The 23,990-nt window shown below is 48.2% G+C and overlaps 1 protein-coding gene across 1 annotated transcript in view; it reads right to left on the reverse strand.

Moving 5' to 3' along the window:
• The window catches only part of LOC138275894 (kinesin-like protein KIF17), a 1,877,333-nt gene that overhangs the window by 233,653 nt on the left and 1,619,690 nt on the right, over positions 1-23,990 (reverse strand). The window contains exon 18 of the mRNA XM_069219138.1: positions 7,491-7,507. Coding sequence (XP_069075239.1) covers positions 7,491-7,507 — 17 coding nt within the window. The remainder of the gene's footprint in view (positions 1-7,490; positions 7,508-23,990) is intronic.

Consider the following 23,990-nt stretch of genomic DNA (forward strand, 5'->3'; position numbering starts at 1 on the left):
TTGTGTACAGTACTGCCCCTATGAACAGGAGGTGCTGAGAGGGCTCCAGGTGAGATTTGGGCATGTTTATTGAGAAGCCCAGATTGAACAACAACTGGGTTGTCATCCACAGGTGATGCAACACGAGCTCTGGAAAATTGGCATTGATCCACCAATCGTCCAGGTAAGGTAATACCACTATTCTCTTCCTTCTGAGACTTGCTGCAACCACTGCCATCACCTTCGTGAAGACTCAAGGTGTGGAAGTAAGACCAAACGGAAGGACCGCAAACTGGTAGTGTTGCGACCCCACCACAAACCGGAGATACTTCCTGTGCGACTTGAGAATAGGGATATGAATGTAAGCATCCTGCAAGTCGACTGACACCATCCAATCCTCTTTGTTCAACGCCTGAAGCACCTGTGCTAGGGTCAGCATTTTGAATTTATCCTGTTTGAGGAACCAATTCAAAACCCTCAAGTCAAGGATAGGCCTCAAACGACCATCCTTCTTGGGGATCAGGAAATATCTTGAATAACAACCCTGACCCCTTTTTTGCTCTGGAACCAACTCCACTGCACCTTTTGATAAAAGGACTGGAACTTCTTGCTGTAACAACAGGGGATGGTCTTTTGTGCAAAAGGATGGGCGGGGAGGGATAGGAGTGGGAAACTCCCGAAAAGGAAGGGCATGACCTTTCCCCACAAAATTGAGGACCCAGGAGTCCGATGTGATTAACTCCCATCCGCGGAGAAAATTAAATAACCTTCCCCCTACACGAGAAACATGAGACATAATGGGCAGAGAACTAAGGCTGCTTTCCTTGCTGCACCCCCCAGGGAAAGAGGAAGAGGCAGGGTGCTGCTGGGTGGCCCCTTTTGCTCTAACTCTACCCCACCCTCTATAGGCTCTATGGGGCAGACTTGAAGATTGCTGGCCTACTGGTTTGGGTCTCCTACGAAAGGAAGCTCCTCGTTCTAAAGGATATGAATGAGGTGGCGGTGGAAGCCTGCAGGCCCAAAGACTTGGCAGTAGCACTACTCTCTTTAAAGCACACTAATGCGGAGTCAGATTTAGCCCCAAACAATTTGTCCCCATCAAAAGGCAGGTCCAAGAGGGTCGTCTGGACATCCGTCGAGAACCGAGAAGACCTCAACCACGCATGTATTCTGGTGACAATGGAAGTGCCCATCGCTCTGGCCACAGAGTCTGTAGTCTCCAGACCCGACTGAATAACTTGCATAGCAGCAGCCTGAGCATCCGACAGGAGTTCCTGCATCTCCAAAGGCAGATCCAGTAGCACAGCCTTGGCTGCGTCCATCAGAGCATGTATATATCTGCCCAAAACAAAGTCGCACTGGCAGATTTGAGGGCCATGCTACATGAAGAAAAGCTCTTTTTGGCAGACTGCTCCATCCTCTTGGATTTCCTGTCTGAAGGCATGCCAGGGAAGGAACCAGGAGCCGAATGAGATGAGCATGAAGCCTGTACCACCACACTCTCCAAAGTCGGATGTTTCAACAGGAAACCCAGGTCCCCCGGAGGCACTCCATACCTCCTTGCAACCGATCTGCTAACAGCAGACAAAGACATAGGCTTCTTCCAAACTTCCAGAATAGGCTCCATAAGAGCATTGTTAAAGGGCAGAAGTGGCTCTGCTGCAGCTGTAGCAGGATGGAGGACTTCAGTTAAAATATTAGTCTTGACCTCTTCAGATGGTAGTGGGAGGTCCAGAAAATCTGCCCCCTTCCTTGCCACAGAATGAAAAGAGGCTGCCTCCTCTGTAAATTCCCCAGGAGAGGCTAGATCCCACTCTGGGGAAATATCTAGTCCAGTTGCTGAGTCCAAACCCTGATAGTCTCCCAGATGCTCGGCAATTTCTCCTTCCACCAGGAGTTGCCTCTGATACTCTCGCTCCTCTAAAAGTCTGAGAGCCTTTCTCCTTGACCTTAACCTGGCCTCTATTCTCAGCATCGACATGGAATTAACCGACGTCGAAGATTTCGGCTGACGTGGACCAGGCGACATACCCCGCTCTACTGATCCATCTGACGGCGGAACCGAATCCATCGGCGCCGAGGGCACACAGGCCCGCTTCACCAGCGGCAAATGAGTATGGGGCGACGTCATCGGCACCATTGGTCTCACAGGTGATGTCACCGGCGTCGAAGGTCTTCCGGGCGACACCAACGGTATCAGCGCCGGCCCAACACCCTTCGCAGGCCAAAAGGGCATAAACAGCACTGGTCTAGATGGAGCCGGAGCGCCTATTGAAAAGGTAAAATGCCGCTGGGTCCGCACACGGAGCCGGGAAAGCTGGATACCCCTGTTCCTTCTGTGGCGCTCGATCCGGAATGTCCGATTGCGCTCCAGGCGAAAAGCGAGGACTCTCCTGAGGCTCAACCACCTCAAAGACTAAAGGTGCCGGAGAAGCCTGAGGACTCCGTGGTGATGGAGTAGCTGTTGGACTAACCTCCCACGTCGCACGACGCCGACTTGATGGAGACCTCGATCGGGACCGACCTCTATCCCAACGACACCAGGAATCATGCTGATGCCGTTTCTTGTGCGACCTCGAGGATTTTCTGGAAGAAGACCTGCGATGATTCCTATGCTTCTCCTTCTTCTTCGCCTTGGCAAAATGAGTTTGGCCTCCCGCTCTTGCCTTTGGATTCATCCTCTGGCATGAACCACACTCCTCTACATCGTGCTCAGAACTCAAGCACCACAGGCAGTCATTGTGCGGGTCCATCACCGACATGCGCCCCCGCACTCCCGACATGGCTTGAATCCGGATTTCTGAGGAGGAGACATGGTAACCTACAATCAAACACCTTCGGTAACAGTAACTCCCAAGAGCTAGAAAAAAAACGTTATGCTTCGAAGGCATGGAAAAAAGGGAACTGACGTCAGCGCGCCAATGAGGACCTCTTATTGCCACGATGATGTCAGACGGAGTCACGTGGGAGTCGGGCAATTGTGACGTTCTCGTGGATGTAGAGAGCTGGGAAGAAAACATTTCTGTTGAATGTTGGTGCATTGGGAGAATTCATAAGGTGAGGAATCCACAGGTAGTTGAATACATCAGAATAAGAAAATCACACGACATGAAAGAAACAAGACACCAATTTATAAAAATAGAGCATATTATTCTGAATTTGTAGAAACCTAAAGTATCACAAATCACCAGAGCGTTCCGGAGATACAGATTTTAGAAGTAATAAATAACTTTTGTATCAACTGCAAACAAGCCTTGGCCAACAAAAAGTTTGGAAACGTTTGAAAAGTTCGTAAAAGTTAATTTGCAACTCTGACCTAAATTGGGTGACCACATCTGGCAGGACAGAGGTCTAGAGGGCCAGAAAAGGATACTTTGGACAGTTATCTGGTCACCAGAACATTTTTAAGAAAAGATCCAAACTTTATAGGACAACCACCATAGCTATCTAAGGAGTGGTTCAGATGCTGAGGGATGCAGGCAAAAAGATGTCAAAAGGATGCTACGGTTGTGATGTGGTTTATGGGGTGCCTCTTGAGTGTTTCCTGGTCCATGGGCGAAGTGACGTGAACTTGGCCACAGAGATAGGGGTCCATCGATGGCATCTACGTTGCATTAGTGGGTCACCCTATGCCCAACTACTGGTCATTCTGCACCATGGTTGGAGCAAAATCTGTTGGTGGGGGCTAATACCCTTGGGTACAACAAATCCCATCCTGGATAGCACTCCCAGGCTCAGCAAACATTGGTGCAGGTTTTGGCTGTCTCAACTTTGTCCTTTTGGGTGCCCGGTGACTGGTAGTGGCAACGCGTCTTCGTGGTTACTAACTTGACAGTTCGGGCTCTTTCAGTTCTTACGTCCCTGAAGCTGGTTCCAGGAGTTCAGCCAACTGATCCTTGGAGTCACTGCTGTTGTTGGATTTCGGGAATCAACTTTATCCTGAACCAGGAGCCATAGGCAGAGTTCAAACTTTCCTAGCCCAAAGTGCAGCAGGTGCAGATCTTCTGAGTGTGCAGGGTCTCTTAGTGCGGGTCCAAGGGCAGTTGAGCAGTCCTCCTTGGCCCTCTCTCCAACTCCAGCGTGATCTGAGGGTCAGGGAGCCAGGGGTGCTACAATTATCCCGGGAAAGTGCCCTGAGGGGACCATGTGGTCATAGCCAATAGGCTACTGGGTCCCCTTCTACCTATTGATGAAGTTCCGACGATGTATGGCATTTGGCTATCCCAGTATGCCATATTCTTGCCCCTTTGAGCATGGTATGAACCTTACTTGGCTGTCAGGAACTTGGCAATCCACCCTAGGTGTGTGGCTACTTAAGGGTTACATGTCCATAGTAAAAGCGTTTTTTGGGGTGATTTTCCACCACTCTGACCCTGTCTTCATGCTGCCTATTGGAACAAAAGGTATTCCGCTAAGAGTGGTTGGGCCAGGCGGCCCATCAAAGGTGACTTCCTCTTTGAAGCTCAACTCCGGACTAACCCTCTGTGAGAAATTGGGGTGTTGGTTGACTTGGGTGCATGACCTGGTCAAGCAACAGCCACACTCCCTTGCAGGGTGAACCACAAAAACATCACCAAATTAACCTGTGCTTGGCATAAAAAGCATTCAGGCTTAACTTAGAGTCAATGTGTAAAGTATTTATGCTGCACACAAACAGTAATAAAGTGAAAACACAACACAATGAAAATACCAAACCAATTTAGAAAAACAGAGTTAATTTTAATAAACTATTTGACACCAAAACAACTAAAATCCAATCAGTAGAACCACAGTTATGAATTTTGAAAGTTGAAGGTTCGAAATAGCTCTTAAAAGCAAAAAGCGCGAACCGCAGACATTTGGTTGTGCTAGACCAGAGAATAGTCAAAAGTTAAGGCTCACTGCGTTGGAGCGTGGGATACATGAAGTGGATTGGTGAGCGCTTACCTTTAGATTTAGATATTTTTTGAAGAAAAAGTCTCTGAGAAGGTAGAAATTCAGCAGGGCAAGGCTGCAGGACTGTCTGAGGAGGGAGCGTCATCGTCGGATAGTTGTGGAGCGAAGTCACAGTGAAGATTTTTATGTTCGGACTCAGTCATCGAGATGCAAGTTGAAATTCAGGGAGGACAAAGCAGAAGGCTGTAGCCAAAGACAGTTCCACAAGGTTAGATACCCTTTTGGTGATGGACCACTGAACTAGACGTGCTGCTGTGGAAAACAACTTAGTTGGAGACGCTGTGAAGTCAATTCAATGGCAATGCACCTAGGACGAATAGGCAAGCAGGTTGGTCCCGGTCTTCTTCTGGTTCTTAAAGCACTTTTTAGACCAAATTTTTTTTGAGTCCTCAGTTTTGGAAATGGGCCATCTGGGCATCTTTAGCACCACAACTACGGTTTCGGTAGTGGGTGGAGACAATTTGGGGGTTCAAGACTCACTCAAGCTGGGTCCAGGTGCAGGTTCAAATGGTGGGAACTTGTTATGTCCCTGTGGCACTGAACAGTAGGCCAGTAAACTAGCCCTTGGAATCACTTCTGGAAGTTCTGGGTGCACATGAAGATGCAGGGATCAATAGAAGGGTTGATCTCTGAGGGTTCAAGGCAGGCTCCAGGCAGGCTCCAGGCAGCAAAGCAGTCCTTCCAGGTACAGCAGAAGACTGGTAAAGTGCACAGCACGTCAAAGCACCAAGCAGTCCTCTCAGACTCCTTCCGCAGACCCAGTAGTGAACTAAAGAATGGGTCTGAGAGCCCTATTTTTATACTCTGGTGCCCTGCTCATAGAAAGTGGGAGAAGTTTCTGAAAAGGTTCTTTGAAAATCTGAGAGTTTCCCGTCTCCCTTGCCCTGACTCCTAGCTGGCTGCACTGACAATACAGCGTATTTAAGCCTATTCTGAAGAGACGGGGCACAGTCTATTCAGGTGCAAGTGGGGCTGTGCATAGGTCTGCCCCTTATCCTGCCTGTGGAAAGGCCATTCAAGCTCTGCTGATCCCACGTTTGTGTAACTGTCTGGGGTGAATTCACAAAGTCTCAACTGTCAGTTACACCCAGTCATGTGACCTAAGACATGCTGCAGGAACAGAGGGCAGAAAAAGGACAACTTTCTAGAAGTGGCATTTTCAAACTTCTAATGATGATTTTGACTTTACCATTAAAGAGGGTTTATCATTACAAGTTCATAGGTGCCAAACTTGCCATATCTACTTCATCTCATTTAGGAATTACAGCTAATTAAATGTAATAAAGAATCTCCACTGTTATCCTATGGGAGGGGTAGGCCTCACAGTAGTGAAAAACACATTTGGGAGTTTTTTGCTATCAGGACATGTAAAACGTAAAAGTACAATTTCCTGCCTTTTAATTACATAGCACCCAGTCCTACGGCCTACCTTAGAGGTGACATATATAATAAAAGGGGGTTTAAGGCTTGACAAGGGGGTTTAAATGCTAAGTTGATATGGCAGCATGACAATGCATTCAGGCTGCAATGGCAAGCTTGGGTCATGTTTTAGAGGGCTACTTAATCAGGTGGCACAATAAGTGCAGCAGGCCCACTGGTAGCCTTTAATTTACAGGCCCTAAGTATATGGTATACCATTCTACAAGGGACTTGCAAGTATATTAAATATGCTAATTGAGTATAGACCAATTAAATCATGTTTGAGGGAGAGAGCACAAGCACTTAAGCACTGATTATCAGTGGTAAAGTGCATAGATTCCTAAGGCTAACTAGCAAGAATCCACAAATAAGTAGGAGGAGGAAGGCAAAATGTGCTGGGGTTTTGGGGTGACCCTGCAGAAAGGGCCATTTCCAACACCCCAAGAATGCCCATCCTGGCAGAGGATGTGACACCTCACTGCTGCGGCGCTGCCCTTGTTCCTGAGCCTCACAGTCAGAAAGCTGTCTGTTTGTGCCTTTGTGAGGCTTCTGGACGAGTAGAGCACAGAGTGACAACTTTCTAAAGGTTGCCTATGTTTACAAGTGATATTAATTTTAACCTGGCCATCAGGCCACATTTAATGTCAGGATTAATTTTATACCTTATAAGTTGTCAATTGTGTGTGTCAGATTTAACATGTAATTTGTATAGGGTTTAAACACTGGCACTGAGGGCTTGTTAGCAGGACTCAGTGCACTCTCAGAGTCAAAAAGCGTGAACTTGTAAAAAAGAGGCATTTATGTGCACTCACAAAAACAGTAGTCTGCATTTTTGAGCAGGCAAACCATGCAGACCAAGAATAGGCCACAACTCTGACAATGCAAGTGAAGTTTTTAGGAGTAAAAGCATTTTACTGTAGTCATTGTTCGAAACTACAGAACCAGAGAAATCCAAGGAAATTGCCACACCGGTATTTGGGCTCGGGTCAGCCAGCACTTAGGGATCTCCATCAAACCTTGATATTTTTCAAACCAAGAGACCCATGAGACTTCAGGAAGTTGTGGCTTGAACGAAATACAGCACTTAATGTTAGCCAGAATGCCCTGCAAACATCAAACTATGGCTAAACAAAGTTATCTCTCATTAAATTACTAACCTGGCAAGCACTTGCTGCTGGTCCATGCTGGATGAAAGTTCAGTGAAATCTATAGTAGCAACAGCTGTTGTATCAGAGAGAACACAAGAACCCACAGGGTCAGTTTCAGGACCCTCGCCGTCACCCTTGATTTTGATATCTTGCGCATCTTGAGACTCTGCTGGGTCTGGCTGCCAAGAAAACAAGAACTTATTGGATTACACTGTCAAGGCATGTATACAATGATACCAAAGGAATGCATAAACACATAGGCACTTAGAAGGAAGTAGGGGCCAGCTGAGCCAAAGTCAGAGCTGAGGGCAACATGGAATACTGAAAATGTTTAAGTACTGAAACAGTGGGTGGCTGACTTTATCGTCATTTGTAGGAAGCAGATGGCTCATAGATGGTCATTGGCCTGAATGTAGGTAAGATGATTAATGCTTTAAACTATTTAAAATTTTACTTTCATCACTGCCCTTTAAAAAATTGTCTTCCTGGTTGGCTAGGGTAGGTACCTAAGCCAGGCGGTAACCATCACTTTAGTCAGGGCAAGGGAGCTACACACCTAAGATAACTCCTGCTCACCCCCTTGGTAGCTTTGGCCCGAGCAGTCAGGCTTATCCCAGAGGCAATGTGTAAAGAATTTGCACAACCTAGTGACACAATAAATACACCACAAAAGGAACTCTACAACAAGTTATATAAAATAAACTGTATTGCACAACAACATAGACCAAAACAACATAGATCAGTAATGCTTTGCCAAGCACGTTGTGGTCAGACCATTCTTCTCATGAATGCAAATAAGGTAAATCTGTAAGTTTCAGATTTCAGGGCAAAGAAAACCTCATAAAATAATCTACAGTGCATAGCACAGGATTTCCTGAAACAATATTTGTATACACCTCAACCTCAGAGCACAACAATGCAGCAGATAATGAGCCACACTTCGTCCGTAATACCTGGAATTACTATTGCAACCCCATAGGTCCAGTGCACCTACAACTCTAGTATCTAGCAGGGCAGAGAAAAAATTGCCCCTGGCCACACAGGAGCTCCAGCGCCCCTACTGCATGATGGGTGGTAATGAAGAACACCCTATCCAGTAGGGGAGCTCCTGCACTCCTATTACAGTAAATGGGGTACTTTTCAAATGATTACAGCAGGATCGGGGACCTCCATCGAGGGTCGCCACTCCGTTCTGTTATCTGTGTAATCAATGTCCTCCTGCCTCCCACAAGTATGCCACAAGGAGATGGGGGCAGACCTACTGCCCACGCCGGCAGGGAGACCATGCTAGGTCCCCCACATGTAGAAAACCGAATGGCTTCTGCGGCCACCCTCACTTATGAGGACTATGGTACTCCTGCAACAAGCACCCAGATACACTAAATTTTGGGCCCTCTGGTTTAGGGCGGCAGCTTCGGCCCTCACCCCCACCCAATGCAACTCCTACAGCCTAGAGTGGCACTCCAAAAAAAGAAAGTTCAGCACTTTCCAAGCGCTATGACAGCAGGGCCAGGGGCAGGCAGCCAATGCACCTCAGTAACTGCACGCTGGGCCCTGGAGGATCACTAGGGGCACACAGGAGGAAAGTAACAGTCACCTGCCAGCACATTAGGTTCCTTGTAGGCAAAGTAACAGTCCTTCTTGTGGCTCAGCAGGGCACTGGTCAGCACAACAAGAAGTCAGTTCAATGGCAGTTCCTGACAAGTCCTTCTAGCAGCATTTAGTGTCAAATTCACACCGTGTCTAAAAACATGGGGAACAACCCCTGTACTTATACAAATTTTGTCTTTGATCTCAGGTGGCCCTTCAAAGCACCTTTAGAAGTGCACAACACACCCCTTCAATCCCAGCCCTGGTGTCAGACATCACTAGAGGGTAAACATGCCCTTTGTGTGAGGGTAGGACAAAGCCTATACAAAGGTAAGTGCGTCCCACCTCCCCATCTCCCATCCCAGGAAGACAATTCAGTATGCAGATGTAAACCTGTTACACCTGGACCCTCCCTGTATAATGACTGTCTGGAAAGGGAGCACCAAGCCCAGCTGTCACTCTACCCCAGAAGTGGATTGGAATCAGGCTACAAAGCACAAGAGTCATAAGCACAGTGAAATGCCCACTTTCTAAAAGTAAAAACAGATGATTGACGGAATGCAGAGCAAATCAAACATTCACCCCAGTCTCAGATCTGGGTTTAATCCATCATTTTTTTTGCTTTCCATGCCATTCCAGTTTGGATCCAGCCTTATGCAAATCAGTCGTGATCCTGTTCCCCATGGGAACAGTTGTAGGAGGCTTGCCTAGTTTGTAGTGGGTACCAAAAGTACTTACACCTTATACCAGGACCAGTTATCCCTTATTAGTGAAATGTAGTCAGCGTCTAGAAACCAGGCTGTCTAGCGGTAGCTGTAGCTGAGCAGCCAAGGCTTATCTAGGAGACATGCAAAGCTCGTGCAATGCCACTGTAGTCACACAGTACTTACACACATGAAAGAAAATACTCAGTATTACAAAAATAAAGGTACTTTATTTTGGTGACACAACTGCCAAAAATACCTTATAGACTATACACCTTCAGGAGGTAAGTAATATACACAGTGTAAGGAAATGCCTCCTTGGCATGGTTACCCCTAACTTTTTGCCTTTGCTGATGCTAAGTTATGATTTGAAAGTGTGCTGGGACCCTGCTAACCAGGCCCCAGCACCAGTGTTCTTTCCCTAAACTGTACATTTGTCTCCACAATTGGCACAACCATGGCACTCAGGTAAGTACCTTGTAACTGGTACGCTGGGTACCAAGGGCCCTGATGCTAGGGAAGGTCTCTAAGGGCTGCAGCATGACTTATGACACCCTGGGGACCCCTCACTCAGGACATGCACACTGCCTCAGAGCTCGTGTGTGCTGGTGGGGAGAAAATGACTAAGTCGACATGGCACTCCCCTCAGAGTGCCATGCCAACCTCACACTGCCTGTGGCATAGGTAAGTCAACCCTCCAGCAGGCCTTACAGCCTTAAGGCAGGGTGCACTATACCAGAGGTGAGGGCATATGTACATGAGCACTATGCCCCTACAGTGTCTAAGCAAAACCTTAGACATTGTAAGTGCAGGGTAGCCATAAGAGTATATGGTCTGGGAGTTTGTCAAACACGAACTCCACAGTTCCGTAATGGCTACACTGAAAACTGGGAAGTTTGGTATCAAACTTCTCAGCACAATAAATGCACACTGATGCCAGTGTGCAATTTATTGTAACATACACCCAGAGGGCAACTTAGAGATGCCCCCTGAATACCAACCCAACTTCTATTGTAGGCTGGGCAGTTTCTGCCAGCCTGCCACACACCAGACATGTTGCTGGCCACATGGGGAGTGCCTTTGTCACTCTGTGGCCAGGAACAAAGCATGTACTGGGTGGAGGTGCTTCTCACCTCCCCCTGCAGGAACTGTAACACCTGGCGATGAGCCTCAAAGGCTCACCCCTTTTGTTACAGCGTCCCAGGGCCTCCCAGCTAGTGGAGATGCCCGCCCCTCCGGCCACTGCCCCCACTTTTGGTGGCAAGGCTGGAGGAGATAATGAGAAAAACAAGGAGGAGTCACACACCAGTCAGGACAGCCCCTAAGGTGTCCTGAGCTGAGGTGACCCCTGACTTGAGAAATTCTCCATCTTGAGTTTGGAGGCTTCCCCCAATAGGATTAGGGATGTGCCCCCCTCCCCACTGGGAGGAGGCACAAAGAGGGTGTAGCCACCCTCAAGGACAGTAGCCATTGGCTACTGCCCTCCCAGACCTAAACACACCCCTAAATTCAGTATTTAGGGGCTCCCCAGATCCCAGGAAATCAGATTCCTGCAACCTAAAGAAACAAGAAGGACTGCTGACCTACAAGCCTGCAGAGAAGGATGAAGACGACAACTGCTTTGGCCCCAGCCCTACCGGCCTGCCTCCAACTTTGAAAACCTGCTCCAGCGACGCATCCGACAGGGACCAGCGACATCTGAAGCCTCAGAGTACTGCCCTGGACTAAAGGACCAAGAAACTCCCATGAACAGTGGCCCTGTTCAAAACCAGCTACTTCTTTGCAACAAAGAAGCAACTTTCAAAGACTGCACGTTTCCCGCCGGAAGTGTGAGACTTCACACTCTGCACCCGACGCCCCCGGCTCAAGATTCAAAGAACCAACACCTCAGGGAGGACTCCCCGGCGACTGTGAGCCTGTGAGTAATCAGAGACGACCCCCCTGAGCCCCCCACAGCGATGCCTGCAGAGAGAATCCAGAGGCTCCACCTGACCGCGACTGCCTGTAATAAGGGACCCGATGCCTGGAACCAACACTGCACCAGCTGCCCCCAGGACCTGAAGGAACCGAACTTCAACGCAGGAGTGACCCCAGGCGACCCTCAGCCTAGCCCAGGTGGTGGCTGTCCCGCGAAACCCCCGTGCCTGCCTGCACCTGCTAGAGTGACCCCTGGGTCCCTCCATTGTTTCCTACCTGAAACCCGATGCCTGCTTTGCACACTGCACCCGGCCCCCCCTGTGCCGCTGAGGATGTGTTTTGTGTGCCTACTTGTGTCCCCCCTAGTGCTCTACAAAACTCCCCTGGTCTGCCCCCGAGGACGCAGGTACTTACCTGCTGGCAGACTGGAACCGGATCACCCCTCTTCTCAACAGGCGCCTATGTGTTTAGGGCACCTCTTTGACCTCTGCACCTGTGATCTGCTGGTGTGGTAACTTTGGGGTTGCCTTGAACCCTCAACGGTGGGCTGCCTATGCCCCAAGACTGAGACTTGTAAGTGTTTTACTTACCTCCTAATCTAACCTTTACTTACCTCCCCAGGAACTGTTGATTTATGCAGTGTCCACTTTGAAAATAGCTTATTGCCATTTTTACAAAGACTGTATATGATATTGCTTTTATTCAAAGTTCCTAAAGTATCTAAGTGAAGTACCTTACATTTAAAGTGTTTAATGTAAATCTCGAACCTGTGGTTCTTAAAATAAACTAAGAAAATATATTTTTCAATATAAAAACCTATTGGCCTGGAGTAAGTATTTGAGTGTGTGTTCCTCATTTATTGTCTGTGTGTACAACAAATGCTTAACACTACCCTTTGATAAGCCTACTGCTCGACCACACTACCACAAATCAGAGCATTAGAATTATCTACTTTTGCCACTATCTTACCTCTAAGGGGAACCCTTGGACTCTGTGCACACTATTTCTTACTTTGAAATAGTATATACAGAGCCAACTTCCTACACACAGTATATACACTAGAATGCAGTAATAGTTGTAAAACCAGTAAGAAAACAGTGCAAATAGTGAAAATCACAATAGATAGCAATGGGCCTGGGGGGAACACAAACCATATACTAAAATAGTGAAATGCGAAAGTCGGTTTCCCACCTAGGCAAGTGTAGTGTGTAGACACCAAAGGTAAGTAATAGAACCCACCGCAGAGCCCAGGAAAGCAGGAGTCAATCACAGTAAGTTTCCTAGAAAACACAAGACATGTGATAGAAGATTATGCAAGAACCAGAAGAGACTGCAAGACACAAACAATGGATTCCTGTACCTGAAGACCTGTGGAAGAAGGGGACCAAGTCTAAGAAGCACAGAAGAGTCCAAGGACAACAGGAGCCCCAGCTAACCCAGATGAAGGAGCAAAAGAAGAACCAGCAGTGTAGAAGAACAGTCAGTACTGCACCCAAGAAGACAGATACGGGTTCATGGTTGGTGCAGGGAATGTCCCATGCCGGATGGAAGATTGCAGTCTGGTTTGCGTTGCTGGATTCCGCCAAGAAGCCATGGCACATACAAAACTCGTGGTTAGCGGAAAACGGTGCTGCCCGGGACCAGGAGGGACCTGTTGGCCTCTACCCAGGAGGGGGACATAGAGGAGGCTCTCAGCAACTCAGAGAGCCCTCAGAAGACCAGGCAGCGCGCACAAAAGTCCCACAGCACGGGACAAAGAAGGTGCAAACGGAGGCCCACGCAGCACGACACAAAGGGATCCCACCCTGCCGGAGAACCACTGAGGAAGCTGTGCGTTGCAGGAAGGAGTGCTGGGGGCCAGAGCTGTGCTGTGCACAAAGAACTTCATGGAAGGTTGCATACAAGCCTTGGCAACTGCAAATCACGCAGTACTGTATTGCGTGGGAGGCAAGTTCTTACCTCCACCAAAGCTGGACAGCTGGACCTTAGGACTGTCGGAACAACGTCAGTCCACCACCAGTGTTGCTGGATCCATGCACTTTGTCAGGAGAAGGGACCCATGCCACCGTTCATCGCTGCTGAAGCAGGGACACAACTCCTTCACTTCAAGGGACATTACTTTGTTCTTCTGGTGCAGGCGGAAGACAGGCAGTCCTCACAGGATGTACGACCTAGAAACAGTTGCAGTTGCTGGCAAGAGCTGAAGATACAATGTTGCAGAAGTCGTCTTTACTTCTTTGTTGCAGTTTGTAGAGTTCCTGGAGGGTCCAGATGCAGTTTCATCAGTAGAACGTGAAGTAAAGGATGCAGAGGATTCCTGCTGGAGTCATGCAATCCGAATCTGAAGAAACACCCAGAGGAGAGACCCCAAATAGCCCTGAAAGGGGGATTGGTCAGCTTCACAGGTAAGCACCTATCAGGGGAGGGCTCTGACATCACCTGCTGACACTGGCCCCTCAGATGCCCCCAGAGTGCCCCATCACCTTGGGATCCAAGCTGGCAAAACTCAGGGACACTCTGGAGGGGCTCTGGGCACCATTCCTGGGGTGGTGATGGTCAGAGGAGCAGTCACTCCCCTTTCCTTTGTCCAGTTTCACGCCAGGGCAGGGACTGGGGGTTCCTGAACTGTTGTAGACTGGATTATGCAGGGAGGGCACCATCTGTGCCCTTCAAAGCATTTCCAGAGGCTCTGGGAGTCTACCACTCCCATACCTGTAACACCTATTTCCAAAGGGAGAAAGTATAACACCCCTCTCCCAAAGGAAATGTTTTGTTCTGCCTTCCTGGGCTTGAGCTGCTCAAGCAACAGGAGGGCAGAAACCTATCTGTGAGGTGGCAGCAGAGGGGGCTGCCTGGAAAACCTCAGAAGGCTGGTATGGCAGTACTTGGGGTCCACTGTGGAGCCCCCAGCATGCATGGAATTGTACAACCAATATTAGATTCAGTATTGGGGTACAATTACCAGATGTTAGGCACCTTACATGGCCATATTCGGAGTTACCATTGTGAAACTGGACATAGGTATTGACCTATGTCCAGTGCACATGTAAAATGGTGTCCCTGCACTCACAAAGTCCAGGACAATGGTCCTGGACAACGTAGGAGCACTTCTGCAAGTGCTGGGGTGCCTTCACACACAAGTACTTTGCACCCAGCCCTCACGGTGGGAAGGCCTGACATATAGGTGACTTATAAGTGACCTGGTGCAGTGAAAATGGCAGTGAAAGGGTGCAATAGCAGTCCTGCAGAAACCTTTGAATGGGCTCCCTATGGGTGGCAAACGTAATGGTGCAGCCTATAGGGATTGCCTGGAACCCCAATGCCCTGGGTACCTAAGTACAATATACTAGGGACTTAGAAGGGGTGACCAGTATCCCAATTTGGGATAAAATACTGGGTTACCAGCTGGCAGTGACAAAATTGAGAGGAGAGAGAGCATAAGCACTGGGGTCCTGGTTAGCAGGACTCCAGTGCCTCAGTCATACACACTGACATTAGGCAGAAATTGGGGGTAACATGCCAAAAAGAGGGTACTTTACTACAACAGTCCAGCCCGAACTGCCAGGCCAGGTCCTCCCTAGTCCAGAAACAAGCATCCTAGGACCGGTTTCAGGTTATCACCCTTCATCTGCCAAGCTAGCTTGAATCCGGTGGCATAGCAAGCATGGGACCCACGTCTGGGCATACCCTTCTCACTTGGGGCAACAAATGCAAAAACAACAGATGATGGACGGAATGCAGAGCAAATCAAACATTCACCCCCAGTCTCAGATCTGGGTTTAATCCATCAGTTTTTTTTCCTTGCCTTGCCATTCCTGTTTGGATCCAGCCTTATGCAAATCAGTCTTGACCCTGTTCCCCATGGGAACAGTCCAGCCCGAACAGCCAGGCCAAGTCCTCTCTGGACCAGAAACAAGCATTCTTTGTGTTTGGTTGCTTTTGTCGTCCTTAGTGCACCAGGTATGCCCAGACGTAGGTCCCGGGCTCGCTATGCCACTGGATTTAACCTAGCGTGGCTGATGAAGGGTGATACCCTGAAACCGGTCCCAGGATGCTTGTTTCCGGTCTAGGGAGGTCCTGGCCTGGCAGTTCGGGCTGGACTGTTCCCATGGGGAACAGGTTCAAGACTGATTTGCATATGCCTGGGTCCAAACTGGGGTGGCATGGTGAGCAAAAGAACTGATGGATTAAAACCAGATCTGTGACTGGGGGTGAATGTTTGATTGGTTCCACATTCCAACCATCATTTGTGTTTGTTTACTTTCTAAAAGTGGCATTTCCACAATCGTAATGAAAAATCCACCTATACTAATAAGCAGGATTTCTCATTACCATTCCAAAAATAGAAAACATGGCCACACCAGCCTCATAGATCAGAAAATACCACTTAGACATTACTGATGCAAACCTATGAGAGGGACAGCACTCACAGCATTGAGAAACTAAATTGTTACTACCAGGACATGTCACACAATGAAGGCGGATGTTCTACCTTTTACCTACACAGCACCCTGCCAATACGGCTACTTAGGGCCCACCTTAGGGATGACCTATATGTAGTAAAAGTGGAGTTCCAGGCCTGGCAAGTAAATTTAGATGCCAAATCAATGTGTCAGTAAACTGCACATGCAGGCTCTTCAATGACAGGCCTGAAACAGGTTTGAAAGGATACTTCAGTGGGTGGCACAAGCTACACTGCAGTCCCACTAGTAGCATTTAATTTACAGGCCCTGGGCATAAGGGATACCACTATACAAGGGACGTGCAGGTAAAATAAAGGTGCCATCAGATGTAAGAGAGTCATACGAAGTTTAGAAGGAAGAGCACATGCACTTTAGCACTGGTCAAAAGAGATAATGTGCAGAGAGTCCGAGAGCCAACTGAAGAGGGTCAGAAAAACAGAAGGAAGTAGGCAAAATGTTTGGTGATGACCCTGCAAAAATGGTCAGGTCCAACACATACCAAAGGAACATTCTTATAAATACAGGTACGAACTTAAAGCAGACACAAAATATATTTTTTCATCAATTCAGGGGTGAATTGGTTTAGGTTGCAGTCCGCAACAAATGCTGGAGTCATTGGATCTTTATGAAATTCTTGATTACTTGCTCTTTAAAAATATATGTGGTAAAAGGGAACAGGATCAGAATGACTTAACGTTGACACCAGCACAAATGTTGTCCTTTAAACGAGCTGTCTTCATCAACTTTCATCTACTTAGGAATAAATGTGTTGATGCAGCTACAAAACCTCATCTGTTTTTTCCAGCCTGAAAAATCACACAAAACTTAAGGCGTAGCAGAAGCCAAGTCTTGTGTCGCTTTTCTTCTAAAATTGTGCTGCATACAATGCTTTCCCTTGCTAAAAAAAAAACCATCCCACCCCCACTCCACCCACCACCACCAGCCCATGCACCCTTCCCAACACACAGACCCCATATGCATTTCAATCAATCAGTTTTTGTAGAGTACAACTACTCACCTGTGAGGGCCTCGAGGCCCTGGGGATGGGGGGAGCGGGGTGGAGGCAAGGGGACAGACAGAGCCTCATCCAAACAGCCATGTCTTGAGGTTCTTCCTAAAGATTGTGAGCGATGGGCTTTGTCTGAGGTGCAGGGGTAGGTTGTTCCAGCTCTTTGCTGCGAGGTAGGTGAAGGACCTTCCTCCGGCGATAGTTTTCTGTATGCGTGGGATGGTGGCCACTGCTTGCTGGGTGGAGCGGAGGGGTCTGCCGGGGTTGTGGAAGGAGGCGCAGTGATTTAGGTAGGCCGGTCCGATGTTGTGAATGGCTTTGTAAGTGTGGGTGAGTAGCTTGAAGATGATTCGTTTCTCCACCGGGAGCCAGTGGAGGGCACTCAAGTTTTGGGAGATATGTTCCTGGCGGGGGAGGTTCAGGACGAGTCTGGCAGCGATGTTTTGGATGAATTGTAGCTTTCTGATGATTTTTGGTGTGGTGCCGGCGTAGAGTGCATTGCTGTAATCGAGCTTGTTTGTGACTAAGGCGTGGGTGACTGTCCTGTGGCAGTTTACTGGGATCCATTTGAAGATCTTTCGGAGTTGGCGGAGGGTGTGCCAGCAGGAGGAGGCGACCGTGCTTACCTGTTGGGTCATTGATAGGGAGGAAGTGAGGATGATTCCTAGGTTGCGGGCGTGGTTCGTCGGAGCGCTGAGAGATGTGGGCCACCAGGAGACGTCCCAGGCTGAGGTGGAGTTTCCGAAGATTATGAGTTCGGTCTTAGCTGAGTTGAGCTAGAGGCAGCTCTCTCTTATGCAGGCGGTGACGGCTTCCATTCCTGTGTGGAAGTTCTTCTTGGCTTTGTCCGGGTTTTCAGTGAGGGATATGATGAGTTGTGTGTCATTGGCGTATGACACAATGTTCATTCCGTGGCCTCTTACGATGGCTGCAAGTGGGGCCATGCATATGTTCAAGAGTGTTGGGCTCATGGGCGATCCCTGAGGAGCTCCGCAGCTGACTTCTGTAGGTTTGGATGTGTATGGTGGGAGCCTGACTCTCTGTGTTCTTCTGGAGATGAGGAAGTGGATCCATTGCAGGGCTTTTCTGCAGATTCCTGTGTCGTGGAGTATGATGCATAAGGTGATGTGGGAGACTGTGTCAAAGGCTGCTGAGAGGTAGAGGTGTATGAGTGTTGTGATGCAGCCGCAGTCTAGGAGTGTGCGGATGTCATCGGTGGTTGCAAGAAGAGCTGTCTCTGTGCTGTGGTTGCTGTGGAATCCGGACAGGGAGGTGCCAGTAAGTTGTTCTCCTCAATGAATTGCCGCAGCTGTGAGTTGATTGCCTTTTCCAGTTCTTTGGCCAGGCTGGGCAACAGCGAGATGGGGTGGAAATTCTTTAGCTCTGATGGGTCAGCAGAGGGTTTCGTCAGGTGAGGGCGTACCTCTGCCTGTTTCGAGTGTTCAGGGAAAGTGGCAGTGTTGATGGAGCAGTTCATAGTCTTATGAAGCTCGGGGGCAAAAGAATGTGCTGGCTCTGATTTAGATGTGGTGGGGGCAGGGGTCTGTGGGGGCTGCGGAGTGAGTGCTGATCATGATGCTTTCTGTTTCTTTAGTGGTGAGAGTGTACCAGATGAGGATGGTTTGGGTGGGTTCTGGAGGGTGGGATAGTCGTCCGTTCTGACGATGGGCTGGTTCTCTGGGAGGAAACTATTGTAAATGTCCTTGATCTTGCAATGGAAGAAGGTGGCGAGTCTGTCGCAGAGGTCTTGCGACGGGGGGATGCTGGTGGCTTCGGAGGGGTGATTGGTGAATTCATTGATAAACATGAAGAGTTCCTTTGTGTTGTGTGGGAGGAGTTGATGCGTTCCCAGAGTGTGTTTTGTTTTGCGTTCTTTATGTGTTGATGGTGGATGGTGGTGGCAGCTCTGAAGGACGCAAGGTCTTCGCTGATTTGGCTGTCTCTCCATTTCTTCTTTCGGTGTCTGCAGGTGCCCTGGGATTCTAGGAGTTCGTGGTGAACCAGTTGGCTTTCTTTGGGATGTGCTTGGCCGATTTTAAACGGACGGGGGCTAGGGCGTCGGTGCATTCGGTGATCCAGGAGTTGAGGTTGCGTGTTGCGGTGCATCATCAGAGGGAGGCGGGGTGATTTGGCGAGTGTCATGGTGAGTTGCTCGTTAGCAAATTCATTCCATTTTCTTCAGAGGGCCTTGGGGGCATGGGTGCGGCTGCTGGGTGCAGTGATGGTGAAGTGTAGGCAGTGGTGGCCTGTCCAGTCCGTGGTGGTGATGATTTTGAGGGTAATCCAGTTGCTTGAGGTAAAGATGGGGTTCAGTGTGTGTCCTGCGGCATGCGTGAGTGTGGTGATCGGTTGCTGGAGGTCGAGGGTGGCGAGATTGTCTAGTAGGGAGGTGGTTGTTGCGCTCCTCAAGGTGGAAATTCAGGTCGCCAAGAAGGAGGTAGTCGGGGGACTCCAGGGCCAGGGGGGTGGCGATGTCTACAGTGCGTTGATGAATGCTGGGCTGGGACCAGGCGGTCTGCAGACTAGGATCCAGCAGATGGAGGAGTTGTGATCGGTGTGGATCAGTAATTGAAGATGTTCCATTGCGGTGCAGTGCCCCTCCGTGTTGGCCATGATGCGTAGTGAGGGCTTTTGTACGATGGCAAGTCCCACGCTGGGAAGGGAGGGCCGGTCCTTCCTTAGGATGCTGTAGCCATCCTTGGAGCAGTTGGTAAATGCATGTGGGTGAAACACTTACAATAGGGGAAGCCATGTTCTTTTCTGGCCAGAAAAATCACCCCCAGGTGGTAATTCCTCATTCAACAGAGCTGACTCCTAATTGCAAGGTACTGGGTGATTTTACTGTACAAGAATGGAAATAAAATCACATGCCATTGTACCGTTCAGTAGAATTGACCCAGTACCATCCAACTCATTATCAGGGTCTATGTGATGACTTTGCTTTTCTTTTTGATAGAACCCTTCTTGTAGTTTTAGCCCCTTTTAGCTATTCATCTGCTACAATATGTTTGAGTCTACCTCATGTTAGAGTTAAAGAACAAGTTACTTATCTTCAGTAACACTACTACCTCAGAATATTCCCCAGTCATTAGACTGAATCTAGAAAATCTTGAGGGAGTACCACTGTGTGCCAGTAGGTGGTGTCAAAAGGCTCTGCAACAGCCCTCCATGTTGCACTTTTCTGCATATTTGCACTAATTTTGTGTTAACGTATGGCATGAATTTGCTGCAGTTTTTGTGGATTTTCTTTTTAATGAGCTGTTCTTTCAATAATGTTTTGCTGTATAAGGTTGAACTGATTTGTCTTCCTTTTTCTGATTTTGTGAAGACTTTAATTAATCATACACTAAAGAATTAATTACTTCAAAGGTAAGTAATGGGGTGGGAGTAACTTGGGTAATTCTATGTAGCGTAATCACATGGAATTACCTAAGAATCCTACAAGATTATGCAGAATTATGGAAAAAGAGCCATTCTGCAGTTACCACTATTTCTTGGCACACAGATGCCCCCTAACGTCCATAATGGACTCGAGGATGCATTTTTTGTACTAAGAAATAGCGCTAAATGGAGCAGAACATGATTAGCAAGCCCGAGCATTCACTTGCGCTCACTAAATGTGCTCTTGCAGTAGGATTTTCCACCTGAAATTATGCAAGCAGGAGTAATTGCAAAATTATCAGTAATTCCACATCAAAGAGTAACAAGGAATTACCAAAATTACTCTGGCGTAATTGGAATTCCACCCAGGCTTAGTAAGAAACTTGTTTATGTGACAGAGACTTCTAGCCGCAGATTCCTCACCTTAAAAAAGATACCAAAGCAATACCTCCCCAGACATGCATCTGCGAACTGACTCAGACACAAAAGTCCTGGAGGACTGAATGGGTGACCTTACACTCAAGGCTGTCGTTTATTGTAAATATGTACAACGATGCCCATGTAGCAACCTGACAGATATCTAAGATAAGAATTCTGCAAGGTAAAGTAATAGATGCAGCCTTGGCTCAGGTGGAATGAGCCTGCAAGCCCTCCGGGAGTTGCTTCCTGGCCAATGGTAGCAGATCATAATAATTGCTAGCCATCTAGAGATGGTCTATTTCTGCACTGTTTTTGCCTTCTTCGATTCAGTGACCCAAACAGTTGATTATCCCTTGATATTCCTTGGTACGGTCTATATAGAAGAACACTGCCCTCTTAGGGTACAAGGAGATGAGTTGTTTATCTCCTTGGAGGGATGAGTTGGAGCAAAGATAGTCAGCAGTGTGATGGTTTGGCTGATGTGAAAGGGTGTTACAACCTTTGGCAGAAAGGAGACATAGGATTGGCAATTTAGTTTGTCTGGGAAGAAGCTTGTATCTGGAGGCTGGACAGAAAGAGCCTGCAGCTTGCTGACTCTCCTGGCCAATGTGATGGCAACCAAGAAGACTGTTTTTACTGTCAAAGCTCTGAAAGGATAGGTCTCCATGGGTTCAAAAGAAGAACACATTAAAGATGTCAGAACTAAATCAAGATCCCTTCGGGTCATAACAAAAGGTGTTGGAGTAAACATATCCAGAAGAGCTTTCAGAAAACATGTCACATGGGTTAATTAAAAATGGGAGCTTTGACCCAGCAATTGTAAAAAAATTCAGATGGCCAACAGATACCTCTTAATTGTGCCCAGAGCAAGGGCATGCAGATATAATGATAAAACAAACACCATCACTTTCGACAGAGGAACAGAAAGTGGGTTACTGTGTTTTGTAGCGCACCTAGCCACAAATGTGTCCCAACAGCAGGCATTCAGCATTTTTGCTGATGGAGATCTTGCTGCCAAGATGATGTCACAGACCTTGAGAGGAAGGTCGAAGACCCTTAAACTGCCACTGCTGAATCTTCATGCATGAAGATAGAGAGTGCCCGGTTTCTGTGACAGGAGATCCTCCCAAAAGGGTATCATGATCGGGGGGTGGATGCACATGCTCAGGAGTTCTAGATAACATACTCTACATGCCAAATTGGGAAATTGGGAGCCAACAGGATGACTTGGGTCTAGTCGGGTCTTATCTTCTTGAGAAGATGGAGGTGAAGTATCAGCGGAAAAGGGTATAGAAGTCCCATATTCCAGTCTAGTTGGAATGCGTCCCAAAGAGAGAGCCACTTTAGAAACTCTAATGCTCAGAAGTGTTGACACTCTGTGTTCTCAGCAGTGGCAACTACATCTATCTAAGGTTCTCCCCAGTTCTGAAAGAGACCTTAAGCCAACTCCGGATGAAGATGTCATTTGTGGTCCGTGAGGCATCAACAGCTGAGTTCATCCACCCTGACGTTTCGAAATCCAGGCAGGTGCTATATAACCAGGAAAATGTTAAAGTATTCCAGCCATGTCGAGAAGCACAGAGCCTCCTGGTATAGGATCCATGTCCCTTAACAGCCCTACTTCCTGCAATTCCACATGGGGGTATTGTTATAAATGAACAGTTGGACCAACTACCCTCTGATGGAGGGAAGGAAAGCTTTCAATAAGAAGCGAATCACCCTCAGCCCCAGAAGACTGATGTGGAGAAGAGTCCCCACCAGAGACCTGAGGCCTTTCATCTCCATTTCTCCAGATGGCCGCCCCAGCCCAGAAACGACGCATTGTCATCACTGTCAGCTCTGGGTGGGAGGTGGGGAAGGGAGAGGGGTCTGCCATTGACCCAACCCTGGTCCTATAACCATCACTGCAGATCTTTTTTTGTCTCCCTCGAAATCTTGACCAGGTTGGAGGGATTGACATGATGCTGCGCCCAGGGGGACTTCAAATCCCACCGCACAGCCCACATATGCCAATGAGTGTACTTCACCAGCAGGATGTAGGAGGCCATCAGACCCAGCAGTCCCGAGTGAGTCTCAATGAAATCCAGGACTGAAGTTGAAACATTGGGCTCATAGCCCAAATGTCTTGGACTCTCTGCTCTGAGAGTGTAAGCTGTGAATTGCACTAAATGGCTTTAATGAAAGGGAGCGCCTGAGAAGGTGTCGGTGGTGACTTAATCATGTTGATAGTAAACACCAGCAAATGCAGGAGGTGTGCCATAGCCTAGAGATGTGTGACGACTGCATAGGGTGACCCCACCTTCAGGAGCCAGTCATCAAGGTAGGGAAGAATAGGAACCCTGACCTCTGCAAGTGTTCTGCGATAACCGCCATCATTTCAAGAACATGCAAGGCGCAATGGTGAGAGGGGATCACAGAGTACTGGAAATGCTCCTGTCCTACCATAAGCCGCAAGTAACGTCGAAGGGCCTGCAGGATGAAGATGGGAAAACAGGTGTCCTGTCGGTCCAATACTACCATCCAGTCTCTAGGGTCAAAAACAGACAGGACTTGAGCAAGTATAAACATCTTGAATTTCACCTTTTGCAGGGAGGTGTTGAGAGAGTGCAGATGAGGTGGCAGTCTTAGTCCTTCTTGGGCACAAAAAGTAGCAGGAAGGCAACCACAAATTACTTCTGAGGCTGGCACTCTTTCGGTGGCTCCTTTGGCCAAAACAGTCTTCACTTCACTTCATGGTGCAACAAGAACAGTGCATGGGCAGTTGGGTGTCTAGCAGTAGAAGGGCGTAACCCATCTGGAGTATCCACTTGTCCAAAGTAATGGCCTTCCATTGTGGCAGGTGGTACCTTAGCCCTCCCTCCAACACAGTGCCTGTGGTGTTACAAGGGTCGTAATAAATTGGTTTTGAGACAGCGGCTGCCTGGAGGTAGTGAGGAACATGGCAGGCTAGGCAGATCTTCGGCTTTGGTTCCCACGGGACTTAGAGACAAGTCCACAGCCACAAAAAGGCTGGGAAGCCTGTTAC

Source organism: Pleurodeles waltl, chromosome 2_2 (genome assembly GCF_031143425.1).
Source record: "Pleurodeles waltl isolate 20211129_DDA chromosome 2_2, aPleWal1.hap1.20221129, whole genome shotgun sequence".
NCBI classification, from domain to species: Eukaryota; Metazoa; Chordata; class Amphibia; order Caudata; family Salamandridae; genus Pleurodeles; species Pleurodeles waltl.